The 27,917-nt window shown below is 39.7% G+C and overlaps 1 protein-coding gene across 2 annotated transcripts in view; it reads left to right on the top strand.

The window, feature by feature from the left end:
* SMAD2 (SMAD family member 2) overlaps positions 1–26,408 on the top strand; it is a 73,100-nt gene extending 46,692 nt beyond the window's left edge. The window contains exons 3-11 of one of the 2 annotated variants that reach the window (XM_060761228.2): positions 11,832–11,921; positions 12,919–13,112; positions 15,366–15,500; positions 16,841–16,915; positions 17,808–17,861; positions 19,341–19,553; positions 19,835–19,972; positions 20,156–20,300; positions 23,593–26,408. In XM_060761228.2, the coding sequence (XP_060617211.1) occupies positions 11,832–11,921; positions 12,919–13,112; positions 15,366–15,500; positions 16,841–16,915; positions 17,808–17,861; positions 19,341–19,553; positions 19,835–19,972; positions 20,156–20,300; positions 23,593–23,716 (1,168 nt within the window). In that variant the 3' untranslated portion in view covers positions 23,717–26,408. The remainder of the gene's footprint in view (positions 1–11,831; positions 11,922–12,918; positions 13,113–15,365; positions 15,501–16,840; positions 16,916–17,807; positions 17,862–19,340; positions 19,554–19,834; positions 19,973–20,155; positions 20,301–23,592) is intronic. The other variant, XM_060761229.2, reaches the window with a different exon arrangement.
* Positions 26,409–27,917: the final 1,509 nt, after the last annotated feature.

Consider the following 27,917-nt stretch of genomic DNA (forward strand, 5'->3'; position numbering starts at 1 on the left):
CATCAGCTTCGGATTCTTCACCAATGTCCTCTTGGTAACAAAATCTCTAACTTTTGTCATGCACACTTTGTTCATATAGTCTGACTGTAGACTTCGATACCTAAATGTTTCAGCCCCAGAGCTGACTTTGTAGATTTTAAGTAACAAATTCTTTACTTGACTCTTTACTTAAAGTATCTAATACTTTACTTAACACTGTAATTTACTTACACTTTTGCAGCCTACATTGTATTTTGTTGGAAAGGTTTGTGTCTAGCTATTTTAGTCAAGTTATGCAAACTCATTCACCCTTAATACTGTTAGCAGCATACATCCTCTACTATGAACAAGGTTAATGTGGCCTTTAGAGATTCGGGCCTTTTCAGTGGTTGGTGCATTGGCTGGTGAAGCTCCTTCATAACAAAAAGGTTGTCCCACAAACTTTTCTTTCAGGTGTGAGTTGAAAACATACTATTTCTACAAGGTTTTAAACTCATCTTGAACCACCTCCAGTTTGTATTGCAATTACTGTGTTTTAGAAATTATGTGTATTGGGATTGTGCATATGTGTAATTTTATGTATTTTGAACTTGTAATTTTTACTACACTGATTCAGTGTTTGATTTATTCATTTATGTATTTATATCCTGCCTTTCTCCCAATACAGGGACTCAAGGCGGCCAACAATAAATGTATTCTGTTGGACAGTTTAAGGAAGGGTAGAGGTGAAACTCAAATGGATAATCGCCTTAGAAATATTCGCAAGCCTAATGAGATGATATCCCCCCAAGATTGTATTTAATTGTTATCCAGCTTTTCTACTAACAATGGGAGTCAAGGTAGCTCACAATTAAAACAGTGGATAATACAGAATTAACCACTCATATTCAAAACATTTAGATCCACTTTAAAAGGCCATTAAAATGTTAAGAATAAGAACAACACAATCCTACTTACAAGATTTTTAAAAGACAGTTAAAAATCAAAGGCTTGGATAAACAGAAAACTCTTAACATGCTGGTGGAAAGAGTAAAGTGGTTCAAGATTTCGTTAATGCACTGAAAGCTTAGAGGAGAGATTTGTGGCAGAGCAAAGAAAAAACTGCTGTATAGGATGTCATTGTAACACTTAAAACTGCACTTTATCCAGTACCAATATGGCATACAAATACAATTAAAATAATATAACAAAACTAGTAAAAGTTCTCAATAATGCCATCCAGAGAAAGAAAATCACGAAAAACAATAAAACAGGTAATCAAAAATTCCATCCAAAGTGTTGCCAAAATGTCTGCAAAGTTTCCAACTGTTGTATGTTCATAGAATTCTGTGGTTAGGGTGCCACAATGAAAAAGCCTCTCTCCCTAGTAGAGGCATACTATAGCAATGAAGAGCAATCCCCGAAGATGATATGCCATGGTCAGTGTAATGTGGAGAGAGATGTATCTGCAAGCGGCTTTTAGTCTCCAGCCATTTAGGATTTGAACTGCGTAGCTAGCATCTTGAATTGGACTCAGAAGTGAGTCAAGCCAGTGAAGCACCTTTAGAATGGGTGTAATATGATTTTGCCTGGCTATACTGGTAACAGTTCTGGTTATGTAACATCTCTGGTAGAGAAGTAGTTTAACACATCATACTAACCAAGTCAGAACCTCAACCATTATTGCCAGAATATATCTATGCAAGAATGATTGTTGGTGGAAGAACTGAAGCTTGAGGAAGGTACTCCTGGCCATGAAGCTAACTGAATCTGAAATGACAGTGTTGGATCAAGGAGTGACTTCGATTCAGCAGCACAGATTGTTTCAGATTTGATGCAGCCCCACCAAACCCAGGCTGCAGACCAGGTACAGGAATCACATACAGTTTATTAGCATCCATCCAGTCCATTATGGACATGAGAAAATGCATCAGTACTAACACATATGACAAGGACAGAAAGAACAAGATGTCATCAACATATTGGTGGTGCTTGCCATGTATCTCTCATAACCTGACGTATCAGTTTCTTGTCAGTGTTCAAAAGCGTGGGGGATAAGATAGATCCTTGCTTTAGCTCAAATGCCAGAGGCAAGCTAAAATCCTCTGGTGTCAGTATCTGAATTCAATTCAGCAGGGAGTAGCGGAATCAACATATCACTGCTGCCAACATCCAACTCACAAATCCAGTCCAATAAGATACCATGTTGAAAGCTACCGAGAAGGCAGAAAATATCAACTGCATAGCACTCAACATGTTTCTTTCCTGAAGGAAGGTTATTTGTTAGAGAGACTACAACTACTTCGGTACCAAACCAGGTCAAAACAGGTCTTGCTTCTGAAAGTGTCTGAAATTTAGCTGCTATTAATTGCTATAATATCTTGCTCAAAAAAAGTGAATATGGATAAGCCTGTCATAGTCATGTCTTAAAAGATGCATTACCACAGATAATATAAAACCCCAAGGGCAGAAGCTGTGTGTGTGTGTGTGTCCATTTATGTATTCTGTCTTTTTAGGTAACAACATACATTGAACAAAGTAGCTAAAGGCAACCATTATAATAAAGTTAAAAACTATTGCCAATTGTGCATGTATATAAGTTGGGGACAGGTTTTATGACCAAAATTAAAGATTTTGATGTGACCCCAGGATAAGTTGAGCATTTCATGGAGAAGTCCAGAAGTAGCACCATAGCAGAGAGAGTAGATGCTTAGTGCTGCTTTTAGGTTCTCCCAGGATGGACTAAGCGCTTGCCTTTTATTACTCTGCTCAAAGAAAGGGATGATTCGGTTTTTTGTAAGAGTTAAGGTACAATGCTTAACTCTTTAAAAGCCCATGGATAAGCCAACCTGGCTTTTTGGATTGATTTTTTAAACTAAAATACCTCAATTTATACATAAGCACATACAATAAACAAATTACTTTATTAACATGTCACTAGTTTATTACAGTGTAAAAACATTTAAAAACATAACAGTGATGGATGTGGTCCAACCACATTAAAGTCCATTCTGTACAACCAGCTACTTTGCCATAAGGCTGTTTAAATAAACAAAGTCTTCATGGTGCGGAAGAGGGATTAGCTTCCTAATCATATGTGGACTGAGCTCAAAGTATCTTTTTCAAAAGATACTCATTTTATTTACTCTCTTCTCATACTTTGCTAGGATTCCTAATGTTAATCCAGGACTTCCTAAGTCCTCTCGGCCAAGTGTGTTGGCTTTTGGTTTCAGACGTCTCAGTTGAATATGGACATTGCCACTTTTGAGGTGAATGTTCCATCTCTGAATTGATGTCTTTCTGTGCCCTTTCTGATCTAGGTGCCAATTCATATCAGTTAAACCATGAGAGAGTCCAGTGTTTGACCCAAATGATTATGTTGATTTGTCTTTTAGGATTCTCTAGCAGTTAGGCACATGCTACACGATCAGCTCAGTGTCTGTCTGTTTGGATGCATTTTTAGGGCTCGGAAGTATGATATTGTTTTGATTCAGTGATGTTTACATTCAGTTAACTAAGCATTCATTATCCTCTCTTGCAGCAGTATCTTCACAGTAGGATGGACGTATTTCTGTGAATAGTGACAGGTCATTATTACTCATTGTCTCAGTAGAGAACTGGTTTATTAAAAACTAAAAGCACTTGCATGTTTCACATATGTTAGCTTCTACCTGTTCCCTTGTTTGCTAATGTTCTGAAAAATCCCATCAACAGAAGCATCACTGTAGCTATATAATAACAACAACAACTTTATTTCTCAACCGCTGTCTGTCCCCAAAGGGACTCAGGGTGGTTTACACACAAAAAAGGCAAACATTAAATGCCTAAGATGAGTACTGACACATCAAAAAATACAATTCATCCATCCTGCATCTCCTAGAGCCGCATAGGGGGTTAAAATCAGAAATAGGGTATTCTAGCTTGCATTGCTACTGCCTTGGCTTTCACTCATCTATTCTTGGTTATGATTTTCAACAGGAGGCATCTGGCTCAATTACAGTATCACCTCATCTTGGTTCTGTTGCAGGACAATTTGAGAAATTTGTCACATCATATAGGACTGGCAAAGTACATAATTATAACTTCTATGCTTTGGCAGGATGAGCTACGTATTCTTGATCATATCAGTGCTGTCACGGGGTAACTATCTGTTTCCTTTGAAAAAAGTGGGGAAGTCATTATTTTTACCTTAATAACTGAACAGATGAAAGAATTCTGAGATATGGGACATATCTCAGAATTCTTTCACCTGTTCAGTTGGGACAACTATAGGATATCCTCTGCTACAAAAGAAAGGGACATTTTTGCTTACTGAAATACATTCATTTTCTAGAGAGGAAGGAGAACTCTCTCCACATCCAGTTGGTGGTTTCTTTCATGGGGACATTTTAGATAATTATCATAGAGTTGGAAGAGACCACGAAGATCAAGTCTGAACCCTCTGCCACACAGAAACATGCAATCAAAGCGTTCTTGACAGTTCTGCTTAAAAACTGCCAGAAGATGAGACCCCACCACCTTCTTAGTCAGCATATTCCTCTCTTGAACAACTCAGGACCGTTTTCTTATTCAAATGTAATCTCTTTTCCGTTGCTCTGTATTTTAATCTCTGGAAACTCAGATCATTGTTCTTCGCTCTTCATTATGAGTTCTATGCTTCCTCTTGTTCTCTATATATTGTTGGAACATTTTTTCTTGAGTTGTGGCGTGAGATTGGTTTGCTCAGGTGGCTCTCCCAAAATAGGGGGCATTGTGGGCATATCTGATTAATTTAGCTTGCTTGTCATGGTAAATAGCAGTCCATCCAGATGAAGTTCTTCTATTCGAGAAACTGCATGTATCACTATCAATACCCAAGTTCCTTTGAAACAGGCAGCAAGCTCTTTAAAAGATATGCACTATCATCCCACACTTTCTTTCCTGCCATGTAGATAATATTAAATTTTTGATTCTGTATAAGCTTTTCTTTGCCATGAAGCAGTCCTCCTAACTTCATATTCTTGCTCTGCATAGTTTATAAGAGACACTTGGTGACTATTTGGAAAACATGAACATTTGGGCTAAGTTGTGGTTTTGGCAATGAGTGTGTATTACTTCAGTTCTAAATTCTCCATTAATAGTTCCACATCAGAATAACAAAAACATGTAGCGATTTCTGACATCTGGAGCTTCTATGTTTTCTTCAAAGTGCATTGGGGGAAGGAGGTAGGTAGACTTCCTGAACTCTGTTAGTGGCTTAATAGGAAATGGTGGTCAACCTTAACAGGTACTAATTTTGAAAACCTTTCCTTTGTGGAGACTGCAATGGGTGCCAAACATGAAGCAATGTTTTAAAAATGCAAGCTTCATCCAAAGGGAGAAATGGTTTTTCAGCCTTGAAGCTCCTCAGGGGACTGTTTTCAAAAGTATATTTGTGGTCTGAGTATGAGACTTCCCAGAAAGCAAACTTAATGAAATGCAGAATATTAATTCAACGCAGAAATGAAGTGGAATGGCTTCATTTTCCTTCCAGGGGATTTGCTAAAAGACTACAAGGGTGTAGATCAGCAGAGTGATCAACAGGGGAGCCATTTACATCTCCAGAGTTTAGGATTTTGCAACATCTTATTAGAATTTGGTGAGTTGAAGATTGCTTTAAAAAAAAGTTTTGTCATGGCTAACTTGGGCCATTTTGCACATAAGGATTAACTGTAGGATCCAAATTGGCTGCAACATCTTTATATTAATCCTGTAGAAGAATTCCCCCTCTTTTTCCTTTTACTCCTGCTTTAGGTTCTTTGCTACAGTTTAGAATAGTGGTTCTCAACCTGTGGGTCCCCAGGTGTTTTGGCCTACAACTCCCAGAAATCCCATCCAGTCTACCAGCTATTAGGATTTCTGGGAGTTGAAGGCCAAAACATCTGGGGACCCACAGGTTGAGAACCACTGGAGAATGTTCTTCAACCAGGATTTGATCAACGCAAGATCAGACTGGAGAGAATTTGTGTATGGCAGTAAGTGGATCAGTAGATCAGTAGCTAAATCTTGATTCCTTTTTCAAAAAAAAAAAATCATTTACATCAATGTACATTTACTTAATAGTGAAAAAAATCCAGGTTAAATACACGTATAGAAAGAAAATGAACAGCAGAACAAGAATCTAAATATAAATTATAGTACAGGATTCAGCTTGATCACAGGTTCTATATTTCACTTTAATGCCAAAAAGTCTTAAGTATATTCCATTTACCTCATCACACTAGAGAATGAATCCACTTTAAATCTGGTTTGTGCTTCCTGCAGAATTCTAGGGTTTGTAGTTTAGTGAGGCTGTTAAAGGCTCCTCTCTAAACTACAAACCCCAGGATTCTGCAGGAGACACAAACCAGATTTAAAGTGGATTCATTCTCTAGTGTGACGAGGTCTTATGTTTGTTTTTTAGGTGTAATATAGATAAAATTGATTAAAATGTTGTTCTGGAGGTTTGATTGGCATGGTTTCAAATATTGTATATACAATCAATGTATTCCAGATTGAAGTAATTTGTGCTTCTATCTGATACATTAGTTTTTCCACAAGAGGAATGGGCCCTATCCTTTTTATCAAACAGGAACAATAAATCTCACTTGCACGTTTCCAATGCGTAGCTACTATCAAAAGAATTGAAAGTAATATTTGAGGGAATAATTAACTCCTTTAAATGTGGACAGAAGAAGAGCCTCACAATAAAGCACTTTTTGATTCTACATACCTGACTGTAATTTTAGGACATCAGTCCATTATTTATATATATCTCCTTGTACCCACATACGAATTGTCATTCCCTTAGTCCTATGTACCTGTTGTAGCCCCCGGTGGCGCAGTGGGTTAAACCCCTGTGCCGGCAGGACTGAAGACCGACAAATCCGGGGAGAGACGGATGAGTTCCCTCTAACAGCTCCAGCTCTTCATGCGGGGACATGAGAGAAACCTCCCATAAGGATGATAAAAACATCAAAAATCATCCGGGCATCCCCTGGGCAACGTCCTTTGCAGACGGCCAATTCTCTCACACCAGAAGTGACTTGCAGTTTCTCAAGTCGCTCCTGACACGACCAAAAAAAATATACCTGTTGTGTAATGGTTTATAAAAAACTAGCTGTGCCCTGCCACGCGTTGCTGTGGCTTTTAGTAAGAGTTTTGAAGTCTGTGCCTGGCCTCTCTTCCTTCCTTCACTCGCCCTCTTTCCCTCTTTCTCTCTCTCACACTCCTTCCTTTCCCCTCTTTCTCTCTCTCTCTCTCTCTCTCTCTCTCTCTCTCTCTCTCTCTGGCATCCCTCCGTCCTCCCCCTTCTTTATGTTTGTGTGTAAACTTGAGTATCTTCTGTTGGTCATGGGGGTTCAGTGTGGCATGTTTGCCCCAATTCTGTCGTTGGTGGGGTTCAGGATGCTCTTTGAGTCTTGGTAAACTCTGAATCCCAGTGACTACAACTCCCAAATGTCAAGGTCTATTTCCCTCAAACTCCATCTGTGTGGATATTAGGGCGTATTGAATGCTTTGGTCCGGATCCATCATTGTTGTCTTCCAAGTCGCCCCCTCCCTTCTCCCCACCCCTTCCCTCCCTGAGTCACTCCTTCCCTCCTCCCCCCCCCTCCGGAAAGACACGCCCCCTCCCTTCGCCCCACCTCTTCTCTTCCTGATTGACTCCTGGAAGGAAAGGGGTGGGGCGAAGGGAGGGGGCGTGTCTTTCCGGAGGGGATGGGAGGAGGGAAGGAGTGACTCAGGGAGGGAAGGGGTGGGGCGAAGGGAGGGGGCGTGTCTTTTCGGAGGGGGGGAGGAGGGAAGGAGTGACTCAGGGAGGGAAGGGGTGGGGAGAAGGGAGGGGGCGAATTTGAAGACACGCCTCCTCCCTTCTCCCCACCCCTTCCCTCCCTGAGTCACTCCTTCCCTCCTCCCACCCCCTCCGGAAAGACACGCCCCCTCCCTTCGCCCCACTCCTTTCCTTCCAGGAGTCAATCAGGGAGGGAAGGGGTGGGGCGAAGGGAGGGGGCGTGTCTTTCCGGAGGGGGGGGAGGAGGGAAGGAGTGACTCAGGGAGGGAAGGGGTGGGGAGAAGGGAGGGGGCGAATTTGAAGACACGCCTCCTCCCTTCGCCCCACCCCTTTCCTCCGTGACTCACTCCTTCCCTCCTCCCTCCCTCTCCGGTTAGACACGCCCCCTCCCTTCACCCCACCCCTTTGTGTGTGCCACGCGGGGGGGGGGGTGAGGGGCGGCGCGTGCGCGCGTGGCGGGGAGTTTGCACCGCGCACGTGTGTGTGTGCCGCGCGGGGGGAGGGGGGGAGGGGCCGTGCGTGCGCGCGTGCCGGGGAGTTTGCGCCAGTGCGCATGTTCAGTTGTTTTGCGGTGTTTTTGTCGTTGTTGTGGTGTTTTTTTTTTAATTTGGAGTACATTAGTTTGTACCGAGTGGGTTGTCCTAGGGGCATGGCAATTCTGGTTCAGTTTCGTTGGGGGGTTGTGGAGTTATACGGCTCCGTACGACGCCCCTTACAGATTTATATTATAGATGTTCTCTCTACTGATTCCTTAACTGTGGCTACTGGTATCTGTATTAGTTAAAAGTTTGAACATAATAGAAAAATTCTGTCTACTGAAAGGGTCTAAAAAGGAGAGTACTATTTTTGGCTTTAACGGCTGCAAGGATGTGCTATGCAAAAAAATGGAGGCAAACAGAAATACCAGAAGAAGATGATTGGAGAATAAAAATGTTGGACATTAGTAACTTAGACAGACTTACTTTTCTACTACTGAAAAACAAGGAAACCGGAAGAAAAGAAACAGACTGGAAAGACGTCATCGAATACTTAAGGGGAAAGAAGAAAGAGACAATGATATAGAGGAGAAAGGAGAAATCAAGGATGAAAACCAAAGAAGAGGGGAAAGAAATTTAGAAGAGAAGAAAAATAAAGAACTATTCTTTTTTTTTATCTTCTACTTTAAGATAAGATTAAACAAAATGAACAGAAGATTTTCGGAAGACACCAGGAGGTCGAGATACTCCTACTTTTGGGCTTTTTATTTTAATCTTTTTCTTTTTCTTTTTTTTTCTTCTCTTTTTGTTTTTTTTTTTTTTGCCCCCCTCCCTTTACCCATCTTTTCTATTTCTTCCCCACCTCTACACTTAACCCCACCTTTCCCCCCTATTTTATGTATGTATGTATATATATATTATGCTTTCTTTCTCTTCTTCTTACCTTTTTACCTATAAGCATATTTGTATGTAAAAACCTCAATAAAGATTATTTTAAAAAGGAGAGGCAGTGAAATTTTTAAATAACCCTTAAATATTGGTTATTGTATGTTTTCCACAAACGCCACTACCAACTTTTTTGCCCATGCGAAAAATTTTCAATTTCCATTTTACATTTGGCCTTCCCACAGTTTTAATTGTGTGTTGTCCTATTGTTAATGTTGCATATCTTATTGTCTATGTTTTTTCATTTTAATTGCTTGTATTGTTGTTATTATTGCGTGTATTGTTGTATTTGGGCTCGGCCTCATGTAAGCCGCATCGAGTCCCTTGGGGAGATGGTAGTGGGGTACAAATAAAGTGTTGTTGTTGTTGTTATATTATTATTATTATTATTATTATTATTATTAATATGGTATTCTTAAGACACCCCTAGGTATTTGGTTTTCTTTGAATGTTGCAGAGCGACAATCCATAATTCGCATGGGTTCTTTTTCCACTGACAGCTCCAGAGACAATGTCTGAAATGCTGTAAATATGACAAGAGTCAGGTACAAATTGAACTTGAGTCAGCATTACGAATTCTTTATGTCTTATTATGAGGAAAACAGCCATTTTCTAATCACTTGCTAAGAGGAGGAATCTGATGCCAGTGACAAAGCAGGAAAAGCTGTATGCAGTGTTTCCACCTGCTCTTTTTGCTTCAGATGACTGATACTATTTTTTTCTGCAAAGCTCAGGGGCCTTAAATGTAGCTTTCCTTACCTCCCTTCCCATCTCTGTTCACACAGTGAATGCTCTTGGGTCTTACCACCTTGTTTGCTGTAGTATTGAGCTATAGTTGGAAGCAGCTTTGAGTTGGAGAGATTGGGGACCTGTTAAACTAGGAATCTGTTGTTGGAAGCGAAGAAGCATCAACACTTGTAGTGCATTGTCCACTGTATTGTTTTCACCTCTTTTTCTGAGATCTATGTAACTCAAGGTGTTTTCCTTCTTGTCTGCATGAAAAGGCCACTTCCCCAAGAATTGTTAGTGTTTTATTACTATTTGCTTGAGAAGGGGGCACCATGAGGCTTCTCTGCCTCAAGATGGCTAATGCACACGCACGAGAATCTGCCTTAGGAACTCTTCTTCCAAAGTTAGAGAACCTTCTTTTGTCTATATACTCTTCTACCTGAGACATATTACCTGCAACAGTAAAAGTGAGTTTTTATCTTTTTAAACCTTAGCAGAACATTTTCTTAGTATTTTCTCTCCTGACCCTTCCCATAAGCTCATATATAGCACTGACTATGCTGCACACTAGTTTGCTATAGATCTCAAATATTCCAATTCCTGTCATCTCTCAAGGTGGTGATGAGAATAGAAAAGAGAATGGGTAAGGCCCACCAGGTTGCAAGTTCCTGGAGCCAAGGTGTTTGAAAAGTAGTGAGCAACACTAGGCTACAGTTAGTAGCATTTCAGTGAGTATTCTTCCTGGATGTATTTGCAAAGCTAGTTTAAAAACAACTGTTACGAAAATGATCTGTTGACCATTTGCTGGACTGAGGGAAGTTCAAGATTGTGTTCACTTTCTGCCATTAAACCTGCCTAGCTGTGTTAATTCATAATACGCAGATATCCAGAAAAATTGAACTAGATTGATAGCGCCAACACAAAATGGAGTAAACTTCAGCTTTCATCAGACTCCAGGTTGGTAAGTATTGGCAGGTTTGAATGCTATTGGAGGCCTTGACAAAGAAATGACAAATATGTCTTGATCTCATGGTACTTTACAGATACCTAATTGTTGCTTAATTTTAGTTGCCCAGTGATTCATCCAGGTAGTTGAAAAGCTAAAGCTCAGCAGCCAAAGTGTACGAGACACACGCATATGATGAATGATATTGTTCAATGAAGGTTGCAGTATAGGTTTTCTGCCACTGCTATGGATTAGATTTGTTGTGATGATATTACTAGATTGATGGCATTGGATGCTAGACCTTCTATCAAATAACAGCTGTCTAAGGTTGGCAGCTCAAAGAAAAGCATCTGAGTTACTAGATAGCATTTCTTGTAACCTAAACGGAGCTGCTTGACTTCTGTTGGATTTCAATCAATATCTGTATACTTGTCAACAGCAAACATGGATGTATCCTTTTTCTTGTGTGGGATTGAACACAATTGAGGTCGTAAGAAGGCCTTTCCGATTATAGAAAAAAACAAAGCTTGTCTGTTCGAGCTAGTAATAGATTTACATCACTCGTGGTTATTGAATGTTGTTCTAACAATCTGTTGATATCTAATGGCTTTAATCTGTGACTTTCTGCATGCTTGCGAAGATATTCCCTGAAGCTAGATACTGTTATGTTCTGCCAGCTTGAGGAGGTTTTGCCTGTTTTAAGGTATATTACAAATATGCTGATTGCTTAAATCCAGCAAACTTACTCACCTTTTTGCAAACATCATTTTACCTTGAATCACATGTTCCATTTTATTGGCCTCCTTCATATAGAAAATATAGCATTTGATACTTGTGGTTTTTTTCTAATTTAAAAAAGCGGTATCTTCTATGTGAAAGGAAGTTTTCTGTACATTTCCCCATGTCTTTACATCATGGTAGTTTGAATAACCATGCTTCCATATTCACATCAACTTTTTTTGTTTTTGTTTTCTCAATTTATACACAGCACTTGCTCTGAAATTTGGGGACTGAGTACACCAAATACGATAGATCAGTGGGATACATCAGGCCTATACAGCTTCTCTGAACAAACCAGGTGAATATTCTGCCCTGTGTCTCGTGGTAGAGATCTGGTGGGAGGGTTTGGCTTTCGAGGGTCGGTCTTGGCGGAAATGCTTCCAGCGAGCAAAGCATTTTAAAACTAATCTTGCCTTAAGTATTCTCAGCCAATGTTTTGTAACTTTGGAAGAGCCCTCTCTCCACATTAGTGAAAAGGGGAAAATGTGGGGGTGGGGAGGGGGGGCACAACCCACATGGACGGGTATTTGTTTAGCAAGATTGGAGTATTAAAAACCTCTCTTCTCAAGTGTGTCTTTAAAAAGAGTTTGCACACTGTTCTTAGAATAGTTGTCTAGATATGCAATTTTAGAGTTAGAAGAACAACTTCTCTAGGCTTTTAATGTTTTTTTTCCCCCATGTCACCCTTTACTTGCATTGTGTACCGATGCCTTGTCTTTCCCATTCCATGAGTCATAAACCATCCGCATTTGTGTAGGTGTAGGCAGTCTATCTTAAAACTAGCAAAACTTTTCAACTGGTAGCAGCCAGGGGCACAAGAATGCCAAACTGATCATGATACCACAAAGCAAGCATGATGATATGTGTCTGATGCAAGCTTCATGTTGTAAGCTGGTGTGAATTGCTTGGTTATCTGACTGCTGTAACCTTCTGTGCAGTCTTGTACAGCAGATGTACTTAAAGCAATAACATTATCTGTTTTAGTGTAGAGTTAGCATTAATGGTGAGCAGATTTAGGTGTAATGTACTGTTTATTTTGATATTCAGTGGTCTCTAATGTACCATATCATAGAGGGAGTCTTTCATTCAAGTGCCAGTAACAGTAGTGTATGCTTTAATGATAACACTGTCTCCTTTTATTTGGGAAGAAGATGAATGAACTATAGTAACTCTTATAATTTATCTCTTTCCTTTTTTTTGGTGGGGGAATGTTTTCATAAGCCTAGTATTTCTGGTGATCTCAGCTTATCTTGTAAACGTCTCTGACTATTCTGGAATATTTTTCCTTCCCTTAGGTCTCTTGATGGCCGTCTGCAAGTATCCCACCGCAAAGGATTACCACATGTTATTTACTGCCGTTTGTGGCGCTGGCCTGACCTTCACAGTCATCATGAACTTAAGGCAATTGAAAACTGTGAATATGCATTTAATCTTAAAAAGGATGAAGTATGTGTAAACCCCTACCATTACCAGAGAGTGGAGACTCCAGGTAGGAAGATGACAGACTGTTGTTGGCATAAAGACATTGCCTGTACATGCGGGTGTTTTTCTTGCTTTGTTACAGATTTGAAGAGCTTGAGTGGAAATTAACCTGAATTTGAATTTTGACATTGATTTTGAAATGCATTACAGTTAGCCCTGCACATTTGATGGTTTTAGGAGTATAAAAGTGAAAACATGGTGATTTTTTTAAAATCAAATTTTTTTTATCCAAAAGAAGTTCTCTCTAGGAATCTCTAGGTTTTTCAGCATGATTGGCAGATTTGACCATAGAATCCTATTTGAAGAGATAAAATTTTAATCAAATAATCGAATAATGGAATCTGCAAAAGTTAAAACCACACATTGGGGTGGGTTGCTGTATTTATAGTACTGTTTTGGCACTTCTGAGTATAGTTTGGAAACGTCCTTGAAGATATTAAGATTGAAGCAATTACCGTACATACTCGAGTATAAGCCAACCCGAATATAAGCTGAAGCACCTAATTTTACCAGAAAAAAACAGGGAAACATACTGACTCGCGTATAAGCCAAGGGTGGGAATTGCAGCAGGTACTGATAAATTTCAAAATAAAAATAGATACCACTAAAATTACATTAATTGAGACATCAGTAAGTTAAATATTTATATAAAACTACAATTTAAGATAAGACTTTCCAACTCTGATTAAATCATTATTCTAATCTTCTTCAATATAAATGTCCTTCCATAGCCTTCCAATAATTACCATTATTTATTTCAACTATACATTTGGGGAAAATGCTGTGTGTTTATGGATAAGAAAGACTGGTGCCAAGAGAGGAGCAGAGGAAGGTGCACGCTGCACTGAAAGAAAAGAGGAAGGTGTGCGCTGTTCAAGAGAGAAGGAGAGGAAGGAAGGAGAGCTGGGTTGCTGTGCAGAGAGGTGAGGGTCCTGGCATGAACTTGTGGGGCTGAAAGAAGCCCCACAACTTCATGCCAGAAGAGAGGACAATACCTGGAAAAATTGGGAAAACCAATTTGTCCTTTTGTCCAGGCCTTCCTATTTCTAAGACTGAGATCTGTTGAGATCACTGTACTGTCAGATAAATGAGGGGAATACAACATGCATGCTTGAATTCTCTCCCTGCCCCATTCTCTTTAGTCTCACTGCTAAGACAACCTTATTGGTTCACCCTTCTTTTGGTAGTTCTGACTATGATACTGTATAGAACTCTTCCACCAAAGCGACGACAGAGGAAGGGTGAGAATACAGGGGATAGGAAAAGGCACATGTTCCTTTCCTTTCCCTATGGATTCCAGCTGTCATGGTTTATGCATCCAGGCCAAAAAAAAAAAGTGTTGGTGCAGGGTATTTATATCTTGTCATCAGTACAAAGAGCCCAGGGCGCACATGTTTCATTCCTGACAACTCAGTTTTATCCTCTCAACCACCTTTGAGGAAGGTTATACCAGGAGATAGTAAGGAATCCAAGCAGACTTGCTTAGCTTCATAGCTGAGTAGGAATTTGAACTTGAGTCTCCTATGACCCAATCTGACACTTTAGAGGCACTTTTATATAGAATGGTGACTAGGATCAGAGAAATGTGGGTTCAGATGTCAGCCATACAGTTTACTCAGTGGCCTTGGGCAGAGTTTTCCAACCTGAAGCCAAACTTCATAGGGCCCTGTTGAAAATGGAAACAAAATGTGTGAGCTACTGGGAAGAAGTGAGAGGAAACCAATATGATGGCCTTACTTGAAAGACTTCATAGAGAAAATAGAATGATAAATCTAAGCCAAAGTCTTGTGCACTTTATGCATTCTTCTCAATTTCCAAAGAAGCTTTTACTCATCATAGTCTCATAACCACATTTTTGGGAATATTTTTGACTTCCCCCACCAATTCCCCATATTGTTTTGCATATTTAAAAAAATGATTTATCAGTAATACCGCTTTGTAGCCAATTGAAAGAATTAGTGCGTTGCACAATGAGGTCGTGGAATCTCATTCTCTGGATGTCTTTTTAAAAAGTTATCTGCTGGGGAAAATTAGCTGGAGATTATGCTTTTAGCTCAATGGCACATAAGGCCTCTTCCAACTCTATGATTCTGTGACTCTGCAGTCCTCCACATGACTGCCTAAAAATAAGCCCCTGACTGAAGTGCATGTGTCGGATTGCACTTAGTCCCTTGGATAAGAGTAATTTGAATATGAAGGCTGTGATCCTAGTTTTATGGCACTACGGTATTCCTAATGTTTTGGGGTGTTTTCCCCTCAGTTCTGCCTCCTGTTCTGGTGCCCCGGCATACTGAAATTCTGACTGAACTTCCGCCACTTGATGACTATACTCATTCCATTCCCGAAAACACCAACTTTCCAGCAGGAATTGAACCACAGAGCAATTACATACCAGGTAAGGCAAACTTCTGTAAAAATGGTATTGTGCTGTTTGAAGGATTGATGGTAATTTAGTACAATGTGCCAGAGAAAACCAAGCAACATGAGAAATTGGCATGCCTTCCCAACACTTTGATTTGCTAAGGATGGAAATACTTGTGAGTATTCAGCTATCAGGAGAATTTCTGTTGGTGGAACCAGTCCTAATTTTGACCCATCAATGGAGTTCTGGAAATTGACTTAATTCTTGGCTGTTGATCATCTTTTAACAGCTTGGGTTTGGAACTCGAGGCAGAGTTTGCTCAGACTTTCCCCCCACTAGATATTAAATAAATAAGCAATAAACCGGTATTAAATTCTGCTTGCCAATTTTATTTTCCAACTCTGAGTTCAGAATACTTTAAAGATCAGTTCTTCATAGGCATCTTCCTTCCTTTTAATAACAACAACAATTACAATAACAACAACTTTATTTTTATACCTCGCCACCATCTCCCCAAAGGGACTTGAGGCAGCTTACAAGGGGACAAGCCCAAAAATACAGATTTTAAAACAAACACAATAACATCAGGAAAACATTACAATCACAATACACATTTTAAAAACAGAACAATGGCTGAAAGATTAAGTGCTGAGTGTGGAAGGATCAGGAAATGGGCAATCTTTCCTAGATAGAGCCCAGGGAAAGTGCAAGATGGGCAAAACATGGGCAAAGTGGACCCTTCTTGTTGTGATGGTGAAAGTCCAGGCCGAAATCTCAGGCATTCTGCATTGTGACACCAGTGTGTCAGATTTGACGATGCACACCCATTTGAACTCTTTTTTGGAAGATTTGTGAAACATCACCTTTGAACAAGCATTTAATTAGCATATTTATATGTGCCTCTAATTATGTTTAGATTTATCCATTGTGATTTGATTTTGTGATGCTTCAATATTATGATAAATAGATCTTCTTTGTTTACTTAAAAGTTTCATATATAGATTACCTGACAGCTATTCAGAATATACAAACTATGAAACTAAAGGCATGCATCCTAAATATGATACGGCCCAGTAGGATTTTTCTCCCTTGGTTAACTGCTTGTTAGACAGTATTGCATACCAAGTGACCTACAAAAACAAACTCACAAGGTTTCCATGCATGAATCCCTAGTCCCAGATGCTTCCATTGGTTAAGGTGACTAGTGTTTGTCATGGAATAAAAATAGCATTTTAGAAAGTAGTTGGTTCCCATTGGTCTGGTATCATCCTGTAAGTGTTCATTAAATAGAACTTCTGTGTCCTTTGATTGTATACAATGCTGCAAAAATCCTATGTTTGAAAGCCTTGTAAACAACGTTTCACTCTTGACAGAAACACCTCCACCCGGCTACATCAGTGAAGATGGAGAAACAAGTGACCAGCAGCTGAACCAAAGTATGGATACAGGTAATAATCTGACCCTTTACTAGCTTCAATCCCAGGACAGTTGAAGTTTGGAAAATATAATTATCATTTTCTGATATATATTTTTTTACTAACTAAAAGATTAAATGTGTTTATTTTGAACATGTTGATGCAGCTTTCCATATCTCATAGTAGGGAATGAGCATTACAGCAGAACTGTTACAGTAAATGTGTTTGGTTTTTTTGGAAGCTCAAGTCTTAGAATTTGACATAGGTCTAAATTATGTTGTGTGCAGATCAAAGGGCAGTTCTTTGTAATTTTTACTAGTGGCTTATATGATGAGATAGCAAAGGTCCATTTTCATTGTCTCTTCAGTGGAATTCTATATATGCCCAGTGCGGATTTTGTAACCTTGGATTTTGTTTTGCTATTCCTGATAAGAGTAGGGTTGTATTTTAAGCCAAACTGACTTACTCTTGTTCTCATAATTGGCAGCAGCCTTGCTGCCTCTCCTTTTTCTTCCTCTTAGTGCATGAAACAGTCTATGTTTCTCAGTCTCAGTCTATGTTTCTCAGTCTTAATAATAATAATAATAATAATAATAATAATTATTATTATTATTATTATTATTATTTTATTTCTTACCTACCTCTCCTCACAGCTTATAATGTATGTGGCACTCCTGTAACTGCTTGATTGCTGGAATCTTCAAAAGGCAAAAAGCAAAGTCTGGCTCACTTTCCAAAGTATATATGTGTATAGTTAGTAACATTGAAATATATGTTTGTAAAAACTGACCTCAGGATCTGAGTGATGTAGCTCAGCAACCAAATGTAATGTCATAAACATATAGAGGAAGGTATCTGTCTGCAATTTGTCTGAATTACTGAAGTGAGTTCGGTGGTAAAGTACCCTTCTTGGTTCATTCCGCAGGATCCCCAGCAGAGCTGTCTCCCAGTACGCTCTCTCCAGTCAATCACAGCTTAGGTAAGCTATAATGCTTTGTTCTCTGCTTGGATTACATTACAGACAAGGGGTGGGGTCTGTGTGTTTCTTTTGGTGGTGTTGGAGTCCTGATATCCCTTGTCAGCATGTCCAATGATGATAAAATAGGAGTAGTAGTACAAGAAAGTCCTTTTAACACAGGCAAAAATCTCAAAGTAAGGGAGGCCCCCTTCCCAGTATTATATACAAAAACTGGCTTAGGATATAAATGCTAAAGCACAGGAAGGGAGTTGCAGTAGGTGATGTTTCACATGCCCTGGGAAGATGGTGCCTGTGTAATGTTTGGTTTATAAATGATAAAGTGGGGGCTGGTAGTCCTATTCCAGCCCTTATCTGAACAGTAAATGTCTTTTTTGTGTAACTTAAGTCTTACAAGAAAGTGGCAGTGACTTGCCACTTTCTTGTGGAAATGGAGCAATGTATGACCCTGTTTCAATGCAGGATATATGCTTGATTTTACTGTGGTTAGTAGCGAGTTTGAAATGAACTACTTCCAGCAGAATTTATTATATGGTTGCCTGGGAGGACCTAGAAAATTCCTTGAGAGTATTCCTCTTTGGAAATTTTCTCGGACCTCCAGGATGACTCTATGGTAAACTCTGGGGGAAGCACAGCATGGGACCTAGAAAATTTCTAGAGGGGACAGATATGGATGGGGGAAATTGCAGGTACTGGTCCCATGGGTACAGCACTGTGTTGTAATCTGTCTGTTGCATAAATGCACAAAGAGAGAATTGTCTGATCTGACTTGTTGGCCTATTTGCAGGGAAGTGAATGAGAAGGGCTGAAGAATCAGCCTATATTAATTGTCTTGTTAATGCCTTGTATTCAACGTTAGCAGTTACATTGCCAAACCTGTGTTCAAAGAATTCCCTGAAAGCTAAACCTGTTTAAGTACACATAAACAACTTCATTTATCATTTTACTCTCGTGCTTTTTGGCCCTTGTCGCTGTTTGTAAAAGGGAGCCTTTTAAACCTGAGTCTGGTAACTTACATGGCAATTGCATTACATATAAACACTTTGCTTATAAGAAAGATGTGTTGTTGAGGTGGCTGAAGAGAAAATGTCACAAAGAGTGTGTCCTAATGGTACAAGATGTACCGTACTGAATATCAATTAGCCAGACAAACTGTGCATTCTATTCAAGGGTGTGTCTTCAGTTCATATTAAAGGACTTGCAAGAGATTTGGGAGAAATGTTGATAAAGAGCTGAAAGAGAGAGCGTATAGTTTTTGAAGACGTTATCTTGTGTATTGTCTATTTAGACAGCAGTCATGTATAAACTTTTTAAAAGAATGAAGAAGACCGCATCATTAATCTGTACCTAGTGTTGTTTGAGCACAATTTAAAGACAAGAACCTGACAATTTACAGGTTAAAGCCATGACTAGCTGACTATTGCCAAAGAGTAAGAAGTTTGGGTCATGTTAACAAAAGAATTATTTCTCTCTTCCCTTCAGACTTGCAGCCAGTTACCTATTCAGAGCCTGCGTTTTGGTGTTCAATAGCATATTATGAATTAAATCAGAGAGTGGGAGAAACCTTCCATGCGTCGCAGCCTTCTCTCACTGTAGATGGCTTTACGGATCCATCAAACTCTGAAAGATTCTGCCTAGGTTTGCTGTCCAACGTTAATAGAAATGCCACTGTGGAAATGACAAGACGGCACATAGGTATAGACTCACAGCCTCACGATCATTTACTAACCTTCCCTGTTATACCTTGACTTGTGTATTGCACCTTTGGCTTTATAAAGGGCATGTCATCCAGCTTGGCAATGCCCTCCAAAAAGAAAACTTAATTCAGTAGCAGATAGAATATTAACTAGAGGAATACAAGAGTCCTAATTATAGATTAAGAACAGATAAGTAGAGCATGCCTTAACAATGCTATTTTCTGCATGAATCTGTGGGTTGGATCTAGTAAATTTTAAGCTTTAGCATTTTTTTTCCAGGAAGAGGAGTGCGTCTTTATTACATCGGTGGAGAGGTTTTTGCTGAGTGCCTAAGTGATAGTGCAATCTTCGTCCAGAGCCCCAATTGTAATCAGAGATATGGCTGGCATCCTGCAACTGTATGCAAAATCCCACCAGGTGAGATGCATATAGCCAAAACAATTACGGTCCAGTATATTTACACTCACCCCCCCCCCCCCCCCTTGCTGCAGTTTCTGGGAGAAATCTCTTGAGGAGAACAGGGAATGGGACCACTTCACATGTTCACTGTAATTGCAGTAATAACCATCAATGACCCCTGACCATGTTTCTTTTTTTTAGGCTGCAACCTGAAGATCTTTAATAACCAGGAATTTGCTGCTCTTCTGGCTCAGTCGGTTAATCAGGGCTTTGAAGCAGTGTATCAATTAACTCGAATGTGTACCATAAGGATGAGCTTTGTTAAAGGATGGGGAGCTGAATACAGGTACTGCATCCTTTTTTCCTCCTCTGGTTTGCATTGCTGTCCTGCTTCCAAACTACATAAGTCCCACATGCAGTTAATCAGCAAAATGTAGTCAAATGTTTAGCCTCCTTTTGGGGAAAAAAACTACAAAACTCCCTGGCTGTAGGTTGCTTCAAAGCATTCTGGGAAACTTAAGGACTCTGTGGAAGCTCATTGGGATTCCTTAAAGATAAGATGATTAGTGTCAGAGAAGTTTTGAGGAACTCTGGGTTGCATTATTGAACATGGAAAGACTCGGTTCAGAAAGTAGATATTAGAACACATTTTATTATCACTGGTCAACACACATTTTGATGCCACAAATTTTAGCCCTATATTTGACCTGCTGATTCCTAAAATGGCACCAGTTTTCCCCCTATCAGCTCTAGTTTTTGAGATACAGATGCCATATAAATGATTTTGTTATATGAAGTGACAATCTGGGCAGGTGAACCGACATCTGCTTTGCCATTGTAATATTTCAGAGGGAGGGAACATGGTTTTGGCACCTTCGGAATTTGGGCAATGCTGAGGCTAAAGAGGAGCCAGGAGGGTGTTTATGAAAACATTAACCTCTTCCTGAGCGTGATCAAGAAGCAAATTCCAGCTATTGTTTCGCATTGAGAAATGGCCCCAAGGCAAATGCAAAAAAAATCCAAAAATGAATGCGAAAAAATCCAAATGTTCCATGAAATAATCAGGAAGGAAATGGAGGAGCTATTAGGGATAAATATAGACTGGAACAAGACTCAATTTTTCACCCAGAAATTGGAAAGTAAAGGGGAATATAAAGAAAGTGAGGAAATAATAAAACACATGATAGAGGCAATCAAAGCCTCAGTGGCCCTGGGCTGGAAGGGCCACAAGAAATGGGATATAAAAACTTGGTATAAATATCTAGCCGATTACCTTCTCCAAGATTATATTAGTGAAAGGAAAAGTTACTATACGACGGGTCAAAGCAGAAGGACATGGGAAGCAAAATGGAAGGGTCTCATTTACAGAATAAAGGGGAAAGATAAATATACGGTGTTAAATAAGACTATTTTCATGACTGAGCAATTGTAATAAAAACTGCAAAAGTACTTAACTGTTCCTAGGCTTGGGGGGGGGGGGGCTGTGGTGGTGGTGGATTGGGGAGAATACTGGTATTTTGAATGTTAATTTCAAATATTGTATGTTTCTATGTATTATACAATTAATAACAATAATAATAATAATAATAAGAAGAAGAAGAAGAAGAAATGGCCCCAAGGTATGGCTTCAGACAAAGGAGACTTTTGGATCATTGAGATATCCTTTGTCTGTCTGTCTTAAAAAAGGACATAATCATGCTTAGACACCAAAAGCCAACACTTATATCTGAAATATTATTTATAATTAATATGTATATGTTCTTACAGTTTTGCAATATTGTGTTTATTGCTATTGTTATTGTTTGAATCTGGCATTTAATTGCTGCCGTAGTTTGTAAGCCGCCCTGAGACCCCCTTCGGGGTGAGATCGGCAGGGTATAAGTACAGTAAATCAATCAATCAATAAAATATACCAGTTGCCGCCTGCTCACCCATTGAAAACCATATTTAAGAAATTAGACTGATGCATTCGATCCAATGCAATTTTCTGAATCAGCACCCTAAATAACCCCAGGAACAGGACCAAAAACCAAGACACCCAATTTTTTTTTCATAGGGCTGTGTTACTTATGATTAAATTGGGTTTGACAATCAGTCAGTTCTTCATAACTGAAGGGATAGTTGTGCCATCTTTAGTTATGTTGGCATAGAAAGGGCTTCCTGTTGATACAAGTTTGAGCACACTAGGAATTTGTTGAAATTGATATCTGACAGAAATGTTGACCTATCTCACACCTTATTCTCCTCCTCCTCACTACCAGATGTGACTTTCACACAATATAACTTCTTGTCCCTGCAAATAATCTCAGTAGTCAAGGTATCCTTAGTATCAGATATGTGTTGTTTTAGTTCTTTACTCAGCTCCTTAAAATATATCTAGTAATGGTATAGAATTTAGTGGCTGCTTTTTAGAGATGAGCAAAACTTGAATCTTTCACTTAGACCATTATTTCACCCACCTTTTTGTGTGTCTCTGTTTATAGCATTGTAGTCATAGCTGACACAATGAAGTTGCTTTCTTGTACCTAGATAAGTTTGCTTTTGATAGTTCAGTGTGAACAGCCTATGCTGATATTGTCAAGGCCAAGGTAATCAGCAGGCACAAAAAAGGAGAAGAGGGGGAGGATTTTGCCTCAAACAGGTTCCTGTGAAAGAACAAAATTCAGTTTGGCCTCCAGTCATGTTGAATGATACCTCTTGAAAACATCTTTTGATTGTATCAAAATGGTACCATAGCCAGAAAAAACTTGAAATAGGATTTTTCTATGCTGTGAGGGCATCACTGTGTGGAAGTTTCCGAACAGCAAGAGAGAGTGGGGATAGATTTGTATATACTCTTACTGTTTTGCTGTAAAATGGAGCTACTGTTCTATTGTTTTGTTCCAAGAGGTTTTTATTCTCCTTTAAAAATTGCAAGTAAAAATCCAGTTTTTGTTGTGTCTAACCCCATATTAAAATAATTTCTCATGCAATCCCATTGGTTTTCACCGGTACAGAGGAAATACAATTCAGTTGCTTTGACATTTACAATATTTTCAGGCATCCCACCCCTTACTACCAATCTTTTACAGTCCTTTTTCACATCTCTAATTCAGGTCACTTCTCCTGAAAAAAAAGTCCTGTATTGTCAAAAGGAAGGCCTTTGCAGATTAAAATAAGGACACAAAACACCTGAAATATGGCCAAATGGCCATATCACCCACTCTACCCCATCTCACCCCCAAATCTTAGAGGAAACTAATAGCCATTGGAGCAAATATTTCACAATTCAAATGTGGTTTGTTTTTGTTTTTTTGAAAAAATTGTTTTCAAACTGTAGATGGCTGACAACATGGGTATGGAGAGCTGGCTATATGTGTTTGACATTGGAATCTACATATCTGTGACTGCAAGCTCCTGTGAATTGTTACTGATTATCAGCTGAGATATGAAAAAAAGAGCTGATGAAAGTGTCCCCTTTAGCAATGGATCTGGTTGCTGGGCCATCTTGGGCTAAAATTACCAGTGTTGGTTCACCACCTTTCTCCATCTTCTCAAAATGGTCCTGAAGCAGACAAGTTGCTGAGCAGTGATTGATCATTCGTGGCTTGTGTATACTAACCCTTCACGGTGCATTTCCTTCTTCTCTCCTTTCTCAGGCGGCAGACGGTAACAAGCACTCCTTGTTGGATTGAGCTCCATCTGAACGGTCCTCTACAGTGGCTGGACAAAGTATTGACTCAGATGGGCTCCCCGTCAGTGCGCTGCTCCAGCATGTCGTAAAGCTCCTTCTCATTACCTGTGGACTTAAATACGAAGTCCAGGCAACAGACTTAAACCTAACAGCTTGTCTGTCGTAGTAACTCGTGTGTGGTCTCCATGAACTGTTTCAATCCAAAAACGTTCTGTGAGAGAGAGAAAAGAGAGAGGGAGAAGGAGAGAGAGAGAGCGAGAGAAAGCACTTGAGGGTCTCGTCAATTTTAAAGCACCTTGTGGATTTTGTTTCCTATACTCTGATACTAGATGAAACGTTAGTGTATAGAAGCACCTTCTTCTGAAGGAGGGAGGGACATTTTAAAGACTTTAATGGTGTTTTTATTGGGTATATATAAATTGAGTGTCCTAAAGGTTTATCAATAACATGGACAGTTGGATTATTGTCATAACTCCCTCCACCCCTGCCAATATGGCACCATCCTGCTGTTCTGAGTTTTAATTCCAGTCGATAGATAAGCAGGGCTCTTTGACTTAGGCAGCCATCTCATAGAAAGAAGTCCCAAGTTCTTGCTTCTCCATATTTTTTTATATTTTTATATATAAATATATATACAGGCTTTCCGCTGCCCTATAACAGACTTCTATTGCAGAACCCCACCCCCCCCCCCCCCCACAGTACACACGTGATTCCAAGTGTGCTAAGTTGCGCCTTAAATCCCCTTTCATGGAAAGGAAACAGTTACCTGGGTTTTAACTCTGGAAAACCATGGATGTTGAGCAGGCTTAAATGTGCTTGAAATAAATGATATACATTGGAACCTTTCCCGGCCTGTGCCACTACCAGATCATTGCTTGGTGAAGTTATTTTCCTCCTTTGCTCGTCCAGGGTGTGGCATCTCTTACCTGCAATGGGTGATCCTGTGGCCCGCCTTGCACCTTGATTTTTAAAAATAGGAGGTCGAGGTAGGGAGTTATTTCCCAGTGGGGACATACACAGTTGTAATATTGCTTGGTCTCTTAAAAGCTGTTAAGCAATCAGGGACAGATGGTGGGAGGATGCATTCTCCTGACTCCCAGGCCCTTGTTGTGGTACACAGTTCTAGCATATGGTTCAGCACATTTGCTGCCATGCTACTGGGTTTGTAATTTGGGGAGGCATGAGAGTCCCAAATGTCTCTCCTTAAGCTGCAGATGCATGGGATATTGCAACGGCAGTTAAAAGTGGGGTATAGCATTATAATTGTGCATAAAAAGCCCCTTGTCTCCACAGATACAAATGTCCACCTTTGCCATGGCAAAGGTCGTACTGTCCTTATTAAAACTGTGGTACCATTTAAAGGTGTCTGGACAGCCCTAGACATTGCTAACAATGCCATAGTGGTGACTCAACCGAAGCTAGGGAAGATTCATACCTAGGTAGAAGGAATGGGTGCCTCATTCCATTCTTTTTAATTCTCAGTGCCAGCCCTGTGTCAGAAGTGCCACAGAATCTGCATGTGTCTGTCAAAAATGTGTAGGTAGGCACATTGGAGAAACATTCCTGCCCTCCTCTCAGTATAGGTGAAACAACTGTAAAATACTGAAAACATATTTGCGTCTTGAAACCTTAGACTAGGCATGGGCCTACCTGGAGGGCCAACGTTTGCCCAAGCCTGCCTTAGACAAGACAAACCTTCAGTTATTTCTGTAGCAGGGATGAGGCTTGTTAGCTTAATGCTGATGGATTGATAGGCCAAGTAAACTCTTTTTTGTAGTTCCCCCTTCTTCTTTCATCCTCTGCTACCTACTGCAGCAGGACTCTGGGCATGCCATACAGCAGTTAGGGAGGAGTTTACAAGATCTTGAAAAAGTTGAGAAAGAGGCTTTATTGTGTTTATCTTTCATTCCCTATCGATAGAGGTTCCTTGGAGGGATACATACATCACAAGCTGAAAACCAACATTTCTGAAAGCCTCCCCTCACCCCCAATGAACTGTGAAAAGTGACTTCTACATAGTTTTAAACCTGAAAAGGTGTGATTTAAGTGAAGGCTTGAAGGGCTGATCAGGTCTGCTTCCTATGGTTTAGACCTGAGAATCCATCCATCCATCCTAAGTGGAAGTGTTGTTTCTAGAGATTACTTGGGCTGGGTGTGATCAGCAAAAGGCAGACTCTGTAGTACATGTTATTGTGAACCCTGGGACACTACATTGGACCTTGCTTTCAAACGTATTTTGAATTATATTCTACACTTAAGTCTGGGTTGGGTAAGGGTTGGGAAACTGTATAGAAGGGTTCTTACGACTTGAAAAGTATACATCTTACTAACAATCTTGTGATCTAGCTGTCTGTCATTCTCTTGATGTTGTGGCAGTAGCGGGATTGCGTCTTGTCTGTTTTCTTTCCTTCTCTCCCTGCCCCAATGGTTCATTTTCACTAGTACTGTACTTTGTAAGTACACCCAACGACAACTTCAGCTTTGAGAACAAACGTGGCCAGTGTTAAACTTTGTAATCAGCTGACTGAATTGATGATAGCAATGGATATTTTTATGCCATAAAGAAAAAATAGGGCATAGGAGCAATACCAAAAATCAAGCCTGGGGGTGGGGGCTCAAAATGGGTCAAGCAGTTTAAAAGAATTGGAAAAGCAGTTACCAATTTGTGTAGTTTTACCAGTAGCCTAATGTATTGGTAGAACTTGTGAACCTAAGAGATAAGCTTTCATGCGTGTTGCATTTGCCTAATATGTGAATACACTAATAAAGTTTTAATTCTCACTCCTGTTTGCTTGAGTGGTTATGCTCTGGAGGCATACAATGTTTTTTGATCTTGAAGCACTCTTCTGATATCAGATGAGGATGAGGATGATGATGATTTATTTCTAGATTGCCCTCTCTCTCCAAAGGGACTCAGGGTTGTTTACAGACACAAAACAAAAGGCAAACATTCAATGCCTCAAATGAATACAAACACATCAAAATAATACAAGACAATGCACAAGATAGTCTTCCATCACAACACTGAATAGCCACCTCTGTAAGAACTCTCTCTCTCTGCCCATCTCATGCCAAAATGCTTGTGAAACAGAAAGGAATTTGAAAAGGTTTTTTTTTTTTGCAGTTACAAAAGTTTTAATGGTTGTGAGTAACAGAGTGATCATAAAGACCTTGTCACATCACTCTGTCCAGACAGTACCTTTATCCCAGGAGCCCCCGCAGCAAACAGGGTGGCCAGGCGCTGTTCCCTGTAAATGCAGAAGCAATTGCTACAAATGGCAAGTTCTAAACTGAAAATCCGCATCTTCCAATGTCTGTATGTCCCTGCACTTTGAAATCACAGGATTTTTTAATCTGGGTTTGTTCCCAGGTTTTAGATGTTTGTTCCTGATAGTTTGATTCCTTAAAAAAAGGTGACGGTTGAGTAAAACGTGCAAATATTGCTTGTGTGCCATAAACTTCATGAAATGTGTGGAAGGCACATTTTCTCTGGCCAGGACAAAGTTGTGCCCCCCAGTCAATGTTATGCATCTTTTCACAATAAGAGCAATCAAGAACAGACATGTATAACCAGGAACAACACCCTGTCTGCACAGATGGCCCTGCATCTTATATAACCTGAACCAAACTTATACAAGGATTCACATGTTTGCATCTTTTTCTTTTCTTTTTTTTTTTAAACAAAATTTCTAGAAGTCCCATGGCAGCCATCTTGGGGGCTGCAAAATCCCACAATGAAGAAGCAACTGTTGATGACAGAGACAGAAATCCTGGGACTAACAGGTCTATATGTGGACCTCTTCTGAAGTCCCAGGAGTTTTGCCCTTGATTAAAACCCGCAATTTGTTTCTGTCTGGAAGCCCCCTAAATGTAACTCCTGGCAAGTTGTGATACTATACTTTTCTGTGCTGTGACTTGCCACAAAATTGAGCCCAGATTTCTATCCTTTACTCTCATGGCAGTATGTTTGAACGCACACTCACCAAGCAAATTATTTTGGAAGTCATGGTTATTTATGGTCCTTTTCATTATCTCAGCTCATTACTGCCCTTCACAGAGTATTTTCCTGCCCTTTAGTTTTTTCAAACAGTTAAAACGTTTAAAAAAATCATTGTCAATTTATCAAATGTTTCATGTTCAGTCACAGTCATCAATTTAATGCGATGAACATATGTGATAATTTGGGTTAAAAAATTATATGGACAAAGTTTTGCTAGTACAAAGCGAGCCTGATATTCAGAGAGAGGATATTTTCTGGAACTTACTGTAGAAATAGAAAACTGAGCAACA

This window comes from Anolis sagrei, chromosome 2 (assembly GCF_037176765.1).
Source record: "Anolis sagrei isolate rAnoSag1 chromosome 2, rAnoSag1.mat, whole genome shotgun sequence".
Classification (NCBI taxonomy): Eukaryota; Metazoa; Chordata; class Lepidosauria; order Squamata; family Dactyloidae; genus Anolis; species Anolis sagrei.